The sequence below is a fragment of the Nannobrachium achirus genome, assembly GCF_963921795.1.
Source record: "Nannobrachium achirus genome assembly, chromosome: 7".
Lineage (NCBI taxonomy): Eukaryota > Metazoa > Chordata > Actinopteri > Myctophiformes > Myctophidae > Nannobrachium > Nannobrachium achirus.
The window spans coordinates 27,397,016-27,413,819 of NC_137816.1; the positions used below are offsets into that span (position 1 = coordinate 27,397,016).

A 16,804-nucleotide genomic window follows, 5' to 3' on the forward strand; every position below is an offset into this window, starting at 1 on the left:
ATTATTTATCTATCAGTCAGTCAGTATCCTCAAAACTTTGGCGCGATTCATCTCTTAAACGCTTACACCTTTCAACACCATTCAAATTTTTATGTGTTCAGCTTACTGAGGACAAGTGTGCTTGTATTTTTGGTTTTGAAATGTTTTGTAGTATAAATATAAAAAAATAAAAATGTTTAACTTTAAGCACCCAATGCATTTCCAATGGGTCCCCAGAGTGGAGAGAAGGATAATAGACCCATGTTTATGTTAAGGCGCTGTGGCTGCAGTGTTCACACTTCAGATATGCTATCTATATCATTGCGTTCACACAGGTCTGCTCTCTGATTTGATCCAAATGTCTAAGCTGTGTGATGTATAAAACTATAGTTATAGTTAAAACTATAAATAAATGTCCCTCTCCACTCTACTGATTACACAGCTGTGATCAAGAATCAAGTCCGGGCGATGGGATGTAAATCCCATAGCCATATATCCTAGAGCCCGCAGGGACAGTCAGCCATATTAGTGGTTGTTGTTGGTTGTCAGGGAGATATCAAAACCAATGCATTTCCAAGTCAGATCCACAAACACAATAAAAGCCATGCTCCACTCCTCAGTCTGGAGTGGCCACATAGAAGAACGCCTTGGTTATAGACATAGTGGAGGACATATGTGATCTGGGATTGTTAGCCTACAGTATATGCACTCAATATACTCCACTACAGTTGGAGTCCATTTGACAGTTGCTGGTTCCCAAACACAGAATCAAAAATGTAGATCTAGAACACATATAATATGTACAGTACAGTAAGGTTCAGTAGAGTACAGTAAAAGTACAGTAAGGTTCAGTAGAGTACAGTAAAGTACAGTAAGGTACAGAAAGGTACAGTACAGAAAGGTACAGTAGAGTACAGTACAGTAAGGTACAGTAAAGTACAATACAGTACAGTAAGGTACAGTAGAGTACAGTAAAGTACAATAAAGTACAGTAAAGTAGAATAAAGTACAGTAAGGTACAGTGGAGTACAGTAAAGTACAGTAGAGTACAGTAAAGTACAGTATAGTAAGGTACAGTAGAGTACAGTACAGTAAGGTACAGTACGGTACAGTAGAGTACAGTATAGTATAGTACAGTAAGGTACAGTACAGTACAGTAAGGTACAGTAGAGTACAGTACAGTAAGGTACAGTAGAGTACAGTAAAGTACAGTAAGTTACAGTAGAATACAGTAAAGTACAGTACAGTAGAGTACAGTAAAGTACAGTAAGTTACAGTACAGTACAGTACAGTACAGTACAGTACAGTAAGGTGCAGTACAGTATAGTAAGGTACAGTACAATACTGTAAGGTACTGTACCTTACAGTACCTTAAAGTATCCTATTTGTTGGGTTGGAACCGAGCCCACACTGTTTCGAAGGAACAGTATTTCTAGTTATGTTATGATGTTTAGTTATGATGGTCAAAATAAAAGTTTTGAAAACCACAGTCGCTCTGAATTAAGAACGTCTGCTAAATGCCTAGATTGTAAACTACTGAACTCATGAAATGCCACAGTCTCGTAGTAAATCAGTATCATACATATCCTGAAGCTGGAGACGTAGGCCTACCGATATTCAGTGATTGAATTGTCAAAACGAGAACATTATAATGGTGTAAAAAATCTATAAAAAACGAAACATTTCCAGTTTCCACGCTGTAAGGCCAGTAAGGGACAAGATGACCCCCGGCCACTTTCATTATCACTGAATACACCTTTAAGTAAGATGTGAGGGGTCTAAATAGGGGTTTGTCATGATGCTGAATCCATTGCAAGCATTTGTTTTGCACAAAAAAAAACATTCCTTGGGCTACAAATGGCCCCAGAAAACGATGGTTTAGTGATGAAAAGTGATGACTTTTCACAGTTTTGTGGTCGTTTTCTGGGGCCATTTGGGGGCCAAGTGGAAATGGCAGTTATTTTAAAGCTTGAGTTACCCTGGACGTTGCACAAATAGCAGATATAAAAGCTTACCATGTGTCTGTGTGTGTTCATGGGTTTTTTGACAAGTGCTGGACCTGCTGGGGAGGTTTTGTGACCTTCCTGCAAAATAGAAATCCCACTAGAAATGATTAAAGCTGGACTTAAATCCTACTTTGAATAATAATGCTAGAGTAAGCCAATTTATATCTTAATACAAGCCACTGTAATATTGTGTGAAGTGAAGTGCTAATATGTTCATCTGTGTTAATTAATTCATGCATTTGCACATTTGTTTTTGTAGATTTGGGATTGTTTAATATCGTTGAAACCATCATTTGAAAACAATATGCCAATTAACTACTGTAGGCTATATTGTTTAAAAATATATATTCTCTTCACCACAAACTCTATTGGAGAAAGTACATCTTGAGAACATAATATGGGTCAGCTAAGCTGATGTTGAAATGTATGCCTGCTGTTGTGATTAATGTAAAAAAAAAAATGCATTAATGCGCATACATATAATGTAGTGCTATAGTAATACACACACACACATACAGTTCACAGCAAGCCTCATGGTGCTACTACAGTACGGCATGTACACCTGCGACAAGCAACCATAGTTTTCTAGTGAATGTCTGCTATATTATTGACGTTGGCCTGGGCAAATTATGGAATTGTCCAATGTCACACCTATTCCTATCAATATGAAAATGTCAGTATTGTAATTTTGATATGGACAATTCAACAGAAGCATCTCCATAACTAATATAAAAACTAAACAACATTATTGTATAGTCTCAAGACAATATCTTAGATCTTTTGTGTCTATACAAGTTATCCTGTAACCCATGCATGGTCTTAAAAGCCTATATAAAATGTATTCCAAATTCAATACACCTTCAAATAGGGCACAGAAAACAAGAGTCACAAAGAAACTTTATATAGTTTTCAAGTATTCAAAACTGTTAAATAAGTACAAGATGTGTTCACATGATTTACATACTGGACAATATAAGCACTGCCCATTTTTAATTCTCTTTACATATTTCCCACTACCCACGCAACACTCTAAAAGGTCCGCAAACTATTCACATTTGTTTTTAAAGTCATCAATTGGAAGTGTGGACAGCGGTCTATTGAACAAAGAGCACACAGACGCAACACCTGGAACAGAATGGAAAGGTTCAGCTGCTGGTGATATGAACAGTACATATGAAGAGAAAAGTGGGTTTGACATTCATCTGTTGATCCCTTGATCTACGCGGCAGTTCATGACTTGCACACTACAGAAATAATATAATAAAATAATATACAGAAGGACTGAGGATGGCTGTTGAAAAAATAAATAAAATGATTGTCTGGACCAGAAGGGGACAAAACAAAAGCTAGCTCTGTGTTTTCACTCTTCACTTAATTTGATCATATTACACATTTTTTATAATAAATACAGCTTTTTAAAGGCACCTAATGCTGTTGGGAGGATAAACCATTTCTCACATAATTTGTCAAATTAAAAACTGAAATTAGATATACACCTTTGAAGAGGTTACAGATCCAAGTGGTTAAAACGATGCCTTTATGTGTCTGTCAACTCAAAAGATCCCTAGGCAGACCTGGACTCACTCACACCAGCGTGCCTCGGTACACCGTTTGGGAACCACTGATCTAGAGGACTTATTTGAGGAAAAAAAAGGAGCCAGGTTGTTTATGCAGATGCTGTGAAGAGAAGAGAGCACATCCAATTCTAAGCTAGTTGGTACATTTTAATGTCAGTGGAAGCCAACTTGAGTTTCCTACAACATGATTTTCATTGGAGAGAAAATAAACCACAGATTTGGGGGAAAAATTGAACAGTCTTTCTGTACATTACTTTTAAACAAAACAAAAAAAGCATAGACAAACTTTACAAATGTAGGTTATTGAGCATTGATCGAGTTTCCAATTAATATGATTAGGGTTAAGAGGTTTGAACAATCATTTGCACCAGGTATCCATTATTCAGTGGTTTCAAAACTCCAATAACCCAATAATTGGTCCATTGGTCATCTCTCGACTGTATTGCACTGTGCTGTTTTTACATGATGGAATTCATACAGTAACGGGATGAATCCGATTAGCTTACAGTGAATGAGCAACTGGAGTTTATTCACCTATACACTGTTCTATTACAACTGTTAACATGCATTACTGTTGTAATCCAATGATACATCTAAACTTAAAACGGTTTCTTTTCAATGCCATTCTGTTGGTAGAGGGGACTCAAGTCATAATCAACACATTTTCTTTTAGATTTAGTGTCATATCAAACACATCCAACTTGCACAGAAAGCACTCTGATCACTGAGCCACTAGAACTCCAGTGTTTCTTTGCAAGGAAACCACTGAATAATGAGAACATGGCGCAGATTTCAGACTAAACTGCTGCATGTTTTCAGGATGCTTCTGGACCAACCATTCCATACATTACGTATGGTTTGCCACACAAATTACAAGCTATGAGACAAAAACAAAACAAAAAGCTCAATATAAATCTGCCTAGGAGACAGAGGGGATAGTCACCATACTGTACACTTTCTACAATATCCATGTCCATTATGAATATAACAAGTGCATTCACTTAAAGGAACAGTTAAAGAAAAACAAATTCTCTTACTTTTACTTGACAGGGTTCTACCAGAGGAATCAGACAAATGACAATATGAAACATACCCAACAACTTTCTCCAGCTTATGTTTAGCTATCAGCACCTAACTAATAGACTGGGTGAGCAAAGTAATTGTGCCCATGCAATGTGAAGTCATCATTAGTATGAACTCAAATTATGCTACTAAGCTGATGGATAATACAACTTAAGCGAACAGAGATTTGTTTTAGGTTAACAGCTCCTTCAATTTAATAATTTTCATTTCGATTTTCAGCCACATTTGTTTAAATTACTGTACTTGTTTTACATCAACAACTGTTGATTAGTGAGTCATCGTTATCTATATTTACATTGTACAGTAGGAGTGATAACCTCCAGAGCTTATGCGTCGAGCTTGTAACCAAAAACAATTAAAGATACAAATAAGTGAAACTAGACACACTCAAGATTAAAATAAAAAATGTAAGACTTTTGTCTCATTTCATATTTGTATTGTGGACTACACCAGGCTAATGTGCTTCAGCACTGTGCCTTCAGAGCTACATCAAAACATGTTGGTAGCTGTGCATCTTTTAAATAAGCTAGTACCATCATGTTTTGACGTTGCTCTGATGAAGGCACAATGCAGAAAAAAGTGCTTAGTCCGACTTAGTCCACAATAAAAAATTGAAACTGAACTACAGGTTGCATGTTTTACTTTATTCTTAGCGTGCTGCCATTTCCACAAATTCTGTGTTTTTGTTGTTACAAGTTCTTGACTATAGCTGAGCACCTGCAGCCAAGGAGGCAATTAGAGGAAGCAGACCTGTATTTTCATTTATGCATTGAGCCTCAGTGACTGATCCTCTCTCCTCCTGGAGGAGATATCGATGTCTATGGAGTCTTTGCCCACTATGAGTCGGAGGCGCTTTGCCGGTGGGAGTGGAATGAAATCGTCTTCAAAATCATTGTCAAAGTAGTCGTCATCATCGTCGTCCTCCTCCTCCTCATCATCATCATCATCATCGTCGTCGTCGTCGTCGTCCTCCTCATCATCGTCGTCGTCCTCTTCAGATGTGGACTCTGCCAGGGCACCCTGGGTTCGATGTGCACCGTTCATGGACTCCATACTCTGATGACCCATGGCTCCGTTGTAGGAGATCTGATCCGACTTTGCCTGGGCTATCCTCCGAGCATCGTCCTCTCTCTTCAGCTGGATCTTCAGCTTTGTGGAGCTATTGTGGCTAACGGGGGCATAGCCATTGTTCAGTTTGGCCACATATGAGCTGCCCTTATCTTTGTCATGGTCCTTACTGAACTTGATGCTGATCTTGTTGGAGGAGGTGGACGTTGGGTTGGCCGCAGAGGTTGACATGCTGGAGGAGCCGACGGTTTCACTGGGTTCATTAGTCTTGCTGCTGCTGCTGTCCCTCCGCCGGCGGAGCGTCAGCTTAGGGATACCGGTGTTGTTTTCCAGGATCAGTTGTGCATCGTAGCGGGTGATTCGACGCTTCTTCTTCCCCTTGCTTGGTGACCGGCAGGAACTCTTGCCCTTGTCTCTGCGGAGGCTCTTGCTGCCATTTGCAGTGCCATTGTAGTCCCGGTGCCGGTCACTGAAGCCTAGTAGCATATTACTACAGTCAGTGAAGTTGCCAGTGTGAGTAGTCGGTGTTACCGGCCCAAATGACTCACCATATGTGTCTTCGCATTTAATTGTCCTCTGAGGCGTGAGCCGCGACGCACGTTTACGCCTGGTGCAGGAGCCTCGTCTGCTGTAGCTAGCCTCAAGTCCTGGCTGCTCCAGCCCTAACCCGTGGTGGAGATATTCCTCCATGTCAGCCGGCTCCGTTTTAATGACCACTCCACCAGGGACTGGACTCAAGCCATCCAAAGCACTAGGCTCAAGCTTAACTCCGCCTGCAGATTCTTGGGCTTTTACAAGGGTCCGAGTGGACCTGCGAGTTCTGTAAGTGCAAGATTGGCTCCCCTCACAGCCCGGTGCTCCTGGTTGATTGTTATTCTCCTTGGCGGCGTGACGGGTCAGGCAGCCCCGCTGGCCCAGAGTCTGCTGCATTGCTCCCTGTGGATCTTTTTCTTTCTTGACAAGACCTTTACACAGCGTCTGCGTCCCCTTTGTATCCACCTGACCCTGACGGCAATTCTCTCCTTTGGCCAATGCCTTAGGCTCTGCCCCTCTCCTGCCACTACGCAACTGGACTTTACTTGGTGAAGGCGTGGATTGGGATTTGAGTCTCTTTGGTACCCTGTTATTGTTTATGTGACCTTGTTTAGAAGGTGAGGTAGAATTAAGAGCTCTTGAAAGAGTCTGTCTTGTTTGAGTCCTGGTTTTGCTGAACTTCATGCCAGGAGAAGTTCTTTTCCTTACAGCTACAAAGAAAAGAAAACATTAATATAGGGAAAATCTTCCCAGTCAGCCAATCAACAAAAAAAAACAGAGCAAACTAATGGACTACTATAAAATACTGTAGAACTGCTTTGCATTTCATAGGTGTATGTTATTGCATATTTTCAAATAATTGTGTGCATCATTATAAAAGGCTCTTACATGGATGTGTTTTTGGCATTTCCTGAGAGTCTACATCGGTGTGGGATCCGACAGAGTGACTGTCTGAGCTCCTGCTCCCTTCACCCAGCTTCTTCAGCCTGTTCAGACGCTTGTCCGTCTCCCGCAACCCGTATTTGCTGTTGATAACTGGCACCTCCACTGGCAACCCAGCTTTAGATTTGAACGCACCAGTTGCTCGACTGTAAAAGAAAAAATGAATTATGTTACACCAAGTTAAATTCATCTTCATTAGACAGCCACTGGGGGTGGCTGTCTAATCAGGATGACTTAGTACAGTGGATCTTGTTTAATTTCAGGGACCCCCCCCCCCCCCCCCCATATCACCATGAGAGTGTACAAATGGAACGAAATGGACCCTTTGGGTACCTGGACCGCACTTTGAGAACCACTGACTTAATAACATTCCTATTCATTAAACATTTATTTATGCATTTATATAGGTTTGGACCAAGCAAGGTGCTTCTGCAATAATTAGCATTTAAACACGACTAAAAAGATAGGAACTGTGCACATTTAGCCAAGGATATGAGGGACGTTACGCCATCCTATATGCACCTGCGATTATTCAGTTATTTCTTGCCATGGTCACAAGTTGAACACTATAGAAAGAATAAATAAATGAGGAAGTGTAAATAAAATTGTCACTGGAGCTTTGGAAGTGTGCGGACATCCTCTTTCTATGGTGTGTTTTGGTTCGGTACCTGTACATTTTTTTAAATGTGCGTGCTTCCCTCTTTGCACAAGTAAACACACAGAATTGACCAGCATGCACTCATTACACGTCATTACAGTTTTGACTACGTTCTATAACAAGAACCATGTTTTAAGTGAAATATTCAGATATATAGAAGTGGTTATTAAATGGTTATGGTATGGGTTTTTTGGAGGTTCTCTACTGGTCATTCAGCGTAGGCGCCTCTAATGGTACTATATAGCACATTTGACAAAGGTGCTAAAGCACCTTTAAAATAGGTTACAATGCCACCAAAAGCGGTTTCTCTATGATTAACTACTTTAGTGTTTGTGTGTGCGCGCACGTAGGTGTGTGTGCGCGTGCATGTGTATATAACCCATGGAGTGCTGGGTGACATGACATGCTTGTTGTATGATGACTGTATACAAGTTCCTTTGTGTGGACATAAATTATTAAAATAATACTTATTAGGGCTGTTAGTTTCCCTCTAGAATATCATTCGAATTTCAATGCTTCAAAAAAGTGTAGCACGTACCGTTCGCATGTATAGCATTCACAATATTCATTGCTTTCTCCAAAGAAACCATCTCCATAGTAACAGGAGATTTCCTCTCCTGGTTCAATGTCTCTCAAAACCTTGACACATGCCGTATCTCGTCCAGTCGATACAAACTGAAAGAAAAACACTTACGATTACCATCAAGCGGTAACTAGGCATGCTACCACCAAAGGACAATGTTTTTAATGCCTACCTTGCAATTTGGCCGGCAGTCTGAAAATAAAAATGGGAGAGGAGAGAACTTTAAGTAAAACATAAACCAGGGCACACTTCATCATGTGTGGGAATGAGTTAAAATTCACATTTAACCACTTGAACCCTAGCGTTCCTATTCTGGCATGACATAAAATGCAAACATTTGGCAGAAATAACTGATCTACAAGTTCACAACACGCTGCAATGCAGTGTGAGCTAGCAGATCGGCTATTTTCAGCAAGAATTTTGGTGTAGAGGGTATAGGGGAGGGGACCAAGTACAGATCCCTGGGGGACCCTGGTCAGTTAAGTACATAGAGTTTAAATGGTTAAAAGCTTTCTCATTACTAGAGTAGACTTTACTCGCATTATCAGTTATCATCATGTCATGTCAACTATCCACTACAGACTACAAAAACAGATACCATGATTGATGAAGGCGGCCGGCCCCAACCATAGCTGAGCACAGTTCTTGCGAGTGGAATACATGACACTGAAGTCATTCTCCCCATGGCGAAGCAACATGTTTTCCTCACTCTCTGAGAGTTCTGCAATGCATCCCACCAAGTACTCAATCTTATCATTTCTCTTCCTGTAATCCGTCGGGGAAAAAGAATAATTAAGTGAACCAAAGTAAAACATACAGTAGCAATAACCCTGCATCAAAACTTCTTAATATTCACAGACAGGAGAATGTTGTAGGTGTACAGAAAAGTAGATTTAGAAGTAAAATGACAGCCCGAAATTGACAGCCAGAATGGAACCATTAACGTTACACCAAGATGGGTTAAGACCTGGAGGTGTTAGAAGGGAAACTAAGGTGGGGCAATAACACGTGGGGTGTAGTGGGGACATGGAGGTGGGGTAACTACTTGAGGTGTAGACAGGACATTAAGGTGGGGTAATGGCTGGAAGTGAAATAAAAACTAGAGAATTATAAGGATTTCTCACCACTCCTTTGTTGCCACAATCTTTGCTCCATTTTGCTCCGATGAATAGCGGTTACAAGGGAGAATTTCAAAACCGCTGTCTGTGGCAAACATTCTGAGATAGACGAAGACCTATGCAAATAAATATGAAGATTAGGTTAAACCTTGAATTGAAGGAGATTCTGGAATAATAAAACACCACAGCAAAGAACCATGTCTCATTTTATAGTGATCATAATGATATCTGACATGCTGTTTGAAGAGCTTCTCCTGGGATTTCGTCTTGTGGAGAAATTGGTTTCGAGACCAGTCTCCTGATGTCAATGCTCTGAAGGCCTTCTCCAAGTTGTCATGTTTCTTGAAGCGCTCAATGATGTCCTTCAGTTCCTCTTGCCTCCCCTTGATAGGTCGAAATCTGCAGTCAAACGTGAATAGAAACGTTGAAATGAATTTCATTGCTACCCGTCGTAAATGTTCTGTGATGAATGCAGAAAAGATTACGCACATTGATGCTGTGAAGAGTTATTTACCCTTCATGCCTATGGTGCCGTCAAAGATTTTTAATATACAAGATGGGGCAACCTGGTTGGAGCCACTAGAGTGCTACATGGTAGACAAAGCCTACAAATAGCCTCCTAAGTGCGCGCCGGTGTCTGGCTGCAAATCTCGAACGTCCTGTTTACTGGTTCTAGATCCCGCGAGAGTGTGTTGCTGGGACAGATAAAGGGCGATAATAAAGTAGATTTTCTCCTTATTGTGTCGCCATTCATTTGGCTGTTCGGTGCTGAGACTCCCCAAACCGTACCGAAATAAATCCGGCTCTAAAAGTGGAGTATGCATCGGTCCTTTGTGTCTCCATAGGGAGCCACTGCTGGTCATCAAATTATTGGCTTAGGAATGCCATAAAAACATTAGAAATCCATGAATTCATGGATATTTGTCTCCATGGGGTAAGTAATCGATAGGAAAAAAAGGTTATGCTTTGGGTGAACTATCCCATTAAAGCCAACATGTCACGATGCTAGCTTTAAGACCTGCTCTTTTTGGTAAGCGGCATCAAATATTATATTGAGATATTGACGAGTCCACTGACCTGGTGTTCATCTTGTGAGTCTGAAAGCCCAGATATGGATCCAGGATGAGGCTGGTGGTCAGGTCATCATACTCACACAGCTCTTTGGCGGTCATACCTGAAGACGGTAAGAAAAACATAAATAAACTATGTGAAAAGGACATCCATTGTGTGCTGGCTATTTCCTCATTTTCATGTCAATATCGAGCCGTGCACCTTAAACACAATTTAATCTGGAGTGCTGCTTTATTGCAGTCATTTCTCTCCTACCTGAAGACGGCACATAGCGCCTCTCTGCCTCCAGGCTGGCCGTTGCAAACCCTGCGACAACAATAATAAAATAAACCTTGTGCTAGTGTGCATAAATCTCCAACATAATGGTTGGATTACCCCTAAAGCTCAATTTATACTCCTTTGCATGACGGTCTCGCTTGCCAACAAGAAAAGATCTTCAAGCCAACAACATGTTGTGAATAGGCCTTACGGACAAAATCAAATATGACGAAATGTTTGACGTCAATCAATATTGTGACGATAATAATGTATTGTGACAATGTGATTCTAAAAAAAAAAAATCTAGAATCTACAAGATCTACAAGCCGAGCTTGTAGATCAGCTGTTTAGATTGATTTGGTATTTGGGATTTAAGTGATTCAACCCAGGAAAAGGTAATATCCAAACAATTCCCACTCATCACGATTAGGGATGGGTATCGTTTGAATTTTTACGAGTCCTTATTGCTGCAAATGTAACGGGGTCAGATGAATGGCACGCTGTTTTAAATGTTTAATCTTCATCTCATGTCTCTCTGTAGCTGTGCAGAGCTCTACTGTGGGCTGGACTGCTAGTGAGGCTGTTGCTACTAGTAGTAGCTCTTGCTGTCAATGTTAATGTTGACTGACTGACGATGCAGTGCATCAAACACTGTGCAGTCTTTCTCATTAATGCCATGCTGTGTTAACTTTTCGACAAACCAGACGTGGAACCTTTCTTAGCACCAATTAGCTTTCCACATGTAATACACTTTCCCATTTCATTGGGTTCTCTCTCTGCTATACACTTTAGAGCACTTTCCCCGGCCCATATTTTGCATGCCTGCCTGGCTGTTCCTCGCGACGCGAGCATCTAACCCAACCCAACACGCTGCCTTGTGTGTGTGTGTGTGTGAGGAGGAATACAAGTCACATAGTCACGTAGGTCCTGACAGATAGTCAAATATGTCTTTGAAGATATACATGTAATGTAATCGTGTAGCCTTTATTTGAACGCTTATAGCGTGTCTTTCTTTTACTAGCGCGTTTTGGGGTACCGAGGAACCGCCATTTCCTTATCGGTTCCTGCTTGGTACCGAAAATTCGGTACCCATCCCATCACGATATTGATAATGTCCATATATTCCCCAGCCCTGGTGGTGATGAATATTAGCTTGCAATGGATTATACATAAGACATACTGTAGAACCATTGAAACATCTCACTCACTTCGACTACATCTCCTGTTACTGGGGTGGCTCTTGCCGGGACGCAGGGACGTCCGCTGTGCGTGCTGAGATCGGGTCTGGCTCTGGGTCACTGGCTGCTCACTGGAAAACCTGCTTCCATGTCGTCTGCCATTTAATACCATGTTCTTGGATTCGCCCAGCCACTTCATAACCACAAGCCCCCTGCTCCAGGTGCATTTAGTCTCCGAGTTGAAGGGACACACTTGGGTGGGGAAGACTGGGGTCTAGGATTTGGAACCTGGAGAGGAAGTAGAAAAAGAAAGAATCAAGAAGGGCTCTGTTTGTTACTCACTTACTCCTCATATACAAGGTACAAGCAGCGAAATGTTGGTATGGCATGTTTCCGCAAGACTGTGCCAGGTGCCAACAGCAATACATTACACAAGATAATACATATACATACAATACAGGATTATAATGAAATACAACTAAATGATAAGATAAATATTAGGTTAAAAATAAGGATACAAAGTACAGCAGGTAAAACACTCCTAAAAGAAAAACTCCTTTGGCATCAATGGGAAAATTTGCATAAGTGGGAGGGGGGGGGGGGGGGGGGGGTTAATAGAATGCACTGTGTGTGAGGTAAGGTACATGCATAATTGCATATGCATTATGCATATATGCATCAAGTACCCTTATCCATGTACACTACTGCAAGTAACTGTGTGCAAAACAACATGGTTACAACCTGCATAATGAGATGAATTAATACACAAAGTATTCTGTGACTGATTTGACTTTTTATTTGCATGCTATGCTGCCCTCTGGTGGTTACTGTGAAGAAGGCTCAACACCCATCTGTGAAATTATGCAACAGGATAAACTGAACAGTGCAATGATTTAACAAAACAAAAAATATCATTATGAATTATGTTGGATTTGTCAATGGGTAAATAAGCAACAATATCCAAGAATTAATGCATGCAGAAGAGGTTTAAGACAGAAGAGTGATATAGATATGAATAATGTTTCAATTATTGAACAGAACACCAAACTAATGGTTTATTAAATGCACCAGTGACGGAGCAACAACTTAAAATAGTTGGCATCGTTCATTCGTTCATGGCCTGGGTAGTTCTGACAAAGAAGCACTGTGTAGTTCTGACAAAGAAAACCAAAGGCCTGTACTGACCATTACACTGGTCTTGTAGCACCACTTTGTGGCAACATGCAATTACACTTTGGCTAACTGTCAAGCCTGATCATATCAACTTGTGTGCCATCATCCATGCCTAATGATCATTGGTTAATTGATTTATGGAGCATACTTCATGCCTGCCATTATAATAGGCACATCATGGGTCCACTACAACAGATACAAGGAAAATACACTACTACCTACTACAGTACAAGGACAGATAATACACATAAACATTATTAGCCAAATGTTTTCAGAGACACAATGAATACTTTGTGTGACTCAATGTAGGACCAGCAAAGCCATTGTCACCAGGCTTACATTACACGTATAAATAAATCTGTACATGAAATCCCTCAACACAGCATGAAAGGTGGACATTAGTCACATGAGCAACATTGTCAGAACTTGTCAATCTTTAGAACTCAGGCAAAAACTGAATACATGTCTGTAACAGTGAAAATAAATAAAAAAATAAATTCCAAACTGAAGCCTCTTCATTTGCTTCATTATATAACTGCACCACAGGTTAGGTTTGTACATTTGGCAAGAATGACAACAGGCAAAATGTGTTACATTTACAATGTAATTATACACATTGACAACACATGTGACATTCTGCAGAAGGAAACCTGAAAGAAAGGCCACGCCAAAATGCTGATAAGAGCAGCTGGCTCTCGTGTTGGCCTCAGGGTTTGCCAACAACACCGCTCTCTCTCTCCATCCGTCCATCAATCCATCCATCCACCGCTTGGAGTTAAACTTCCCCAGATGAGACAGATTAATGCCGTGTTCAAATATAGTCTAGACAGATGTGTTGCTCCCACAATTCTTCAAATACTTCCGCCAACTAACAGTCCAACTCAGAATCTAATGGAAACCAAATTAATTGTTTAGCATAAATGGGTAATTCAGAACTGTATTTCAAAAGTATATTTTCATGTTTTCTTTTGGTCTGAAGAGCAGGTGACCGCTTCCTTTAATCAACTTTTAGTTTTAAGTGGGTTCAGTGGTTTGACATAGGCTACTAATGCTGCAGAGTAGACTAGGGTCAATTTGCTTTGCAGCAGTAGTTCCCAAACTTTTTAGCTCAAGACGCAAAAGACAAATTAGACGTTTGCCCTAGCCTCGCGTAGCCAGGCTTACTCATCTGCGAAGAGAAAAGCCTGGTGACAATATCAGGCAGAGACCGCTCAACTTCCGGAGTGAGTGTCCGTTAAACGCAGTACTTCCGCCACTTCCTCTAGAACCAACCGGAAGTTATATTGTGGCCAGGGTGCGTTTGCCCAGGACCCAAATTAGTGAAAACAGCAGATCTACAAGCTCACAATGCATCCATCACTTTGTGACGCGTTGTGAGCTTGTAGATCAGCTATTTTCACTACTTCTTAATAATATGTTTCAAATTAATGGAATTTCTTAGATGCGTTTGTTCGTTTTAAAATGTATTATCTCCTCACTCTCATATGAACACAATACTCACTTGCAGTATGTACCGAGCGGATCCGGAAACGGTTGTGTGAGGAGAGTAGGCGGGCCTTAGAGCGGATATGAGCACTGCACAGTAAACACTAGAGAAACGCCAGGTTCAGTTCAGATTCAGATGACCGGCGAGTGCAGCCACACGCTTTGTCACCGGTCTGAAGCCAGTATTATACCTAACCTCAGTCACCACGGTGTCGCTTGTCAAAAAGATGATCTACACATTTACAAGCCAACAACGAATGCTTAACGTCACTGAAACATCATGTCAACATGTACTTTAACAAACACACGCCATTTAACACACCAACTTAAAACAAAACTGACGTTATTTCTGAGTGAAAGGGTTTCGATTACTTTTTTCCTCTCCCTCTTTCGCTCTCATTTAAGATTGGAAATACGTCATTTTCTGTCGAAAATACGCCACTTTTCCCCAGTTGAAAATACCTCCCATTTGTGCCAGGCTGAATTTTGGTTCATTAGCAACTACAATTCACAATAACTGTGATAAATACTTCTAAATAAAGTCTTCAATCAATACAACTTATAATAACAATTATAACTTGGCAAGCTACTAGCTTGGTTCCAACGCCGAGCCTTCAAAACACTCAGCCGAACAAAAACAAACTACTCCCCATTTCTCACAAATAAACAAAGTAACCATTTAATCAAAACCCCAACCGTTACAGATGTAGTTTATAAACGCACGGTTATTGGGATTAAACATTGACATGCTAGCAATATGCGTATGCTAACGTCCAAACCTCCACATCCACTAAACCGACGTTTATCAACAGCAGCCGACAGGGTTACAAATATATACAAATTAAACCAATAAGAATAATACTATATTGAATATTTTCAACTTCTATTATGAAGTCTCGTCTGTAATAAATAGCCAATAGCCCTGTTAGCATGTTAGCTTCCGTCGCGATGGGGAAGGAAGAAGCTAACATGCTAACGGGGATATTGGCTCGAAAACAGCAGATCTGCAAGCTCACCACGCGTAGGGTCCGCCGCGCGCCGTGAGCCAGTAGATCGACTGTTTTTGGGAGAAGGAAGCTAACAGGCTAACGTGCTAACGATCAGCGCTACTCGGCTCGAAAACCACCGATCTAAAAGCTCACGACGGATCGCGTCCACGACGCACTTTGAGCTTGTAGATCGGCTATTTTCGCCACGCTAACTGGCTATTTGACTGATATAAAAGCAAATCGAGGCAATTTATCCCTCAACCATGGTGATGTGAAGCATTTATCAGCCATGCATTTATAGGTGTTTCTGTGTAAAATACTCGATCTCATATGTGGTGTTTTTATCAGCAGACTGCGTGGTATTTTGAGGCGTTGTTAAAATGTTTAGGGCTCGACACAACACAAACAAAACAAATAAACACAAGAATACTCACTGCACGACTCCTCAACGCCACACTTGGCCACCGCGGCGGCAAAAAAACGCTCGTTCTCAAAAAACAGCAAGCGTCCACATTTGGCAACGAAGCGTCCCTTTAAATCGAGAAAAATATCACAGGAAACACATTTTTATCTCAGAAATTAACATTAAAATCCAAGATGGCGGCGAGCAGAAGAAGCGAGAGGTAGAGAAAGCCGCAGCACCGCCTTTCTCAAGAAATAGATCCGATCGCTACGGATCGATCTCTCGGCCTTGTTGTTGATCAGATCCGGATCGATACTTCGGGGCATCGGGGGAAAACTACTTTATTCCCGTGTTTTAGGCGAGAACGAGTGGCTTCTTTGGGAGACAGTCGCGCCCAGCTCTCACAGTTTGTAGAAAACATTTCTCGGATGAACACACTAAAAGTAGTGCTGCATAAACAAACCTCTTCACGACGCTTCCGAGGCTGAGCAGAGTCAGTCAGTGGAGAACGGTGGGGTTCGTGTTCTGCTCTTGTGTGTGTGCGTGTGTGTAGGCCTATGTCTGTTTGTATTATGTGTGTTAGAGCGCGCATGCACGCGTACGCGCGCCCTAACAACACACACACACACACACACACACACACACACACACACACACGTCTCACACACAGTAATGATGGGTTCCGCTCACTCGTAGGGT

General features: G+C 41.2%; 1 protein-coding gene across 2 annotated transcripts; it reads right to left on the reverse strand.

The window, feature by feature from the left end:
• Window positions 1-2,946: 2,946 nt before the first annotated feature.
• On the reverse strand, window positions 2,947-16,641 carry kmt5b (lysine methyltransferase 5B). 2 transcript variants are annotated; one of them, XM_080730812.1, is made up of 10 exons: window positions 16,569-16,641; window positions 12,086-12,343; window positions 10,626-10,722; window positions 9,782-9,947; window positions 9,555-9,664; window positions 9,029-9,195; window positions 8,603-8,622; window positions 8,386-8,522; window positions 7,136-7,335; window positions 2,947-6,957 (listed from the first exon to the last, which is right to left on the reverse strand). In XM_080730812.1, the coding sequence occupies exons 2-10, from the start codon at window positions 12,252-12,254 to the stop codon at window positions 5,408-5,410; spliced, it is 2,616 nt and encodes an 871-aa protein (XP_080586938.1). In that variant the 5' UTR covers window positions 12,255-12,343; window positions 16,569-16,641; the 3' UTR covers window positions 2,947-5,407. The 2 variants fall into 2 exon arrangements, with proteins under 2 accessions (XP_080586938.1, XP_080586937.1); XM_080730811.1 differs by lacking the exon at window positions 16,569-16,641 and adding an exon at window positions 16,137-16,560.
• Between the last annotated feature and the right edge of the window lie 163 nt (window positions 16,642-16,804).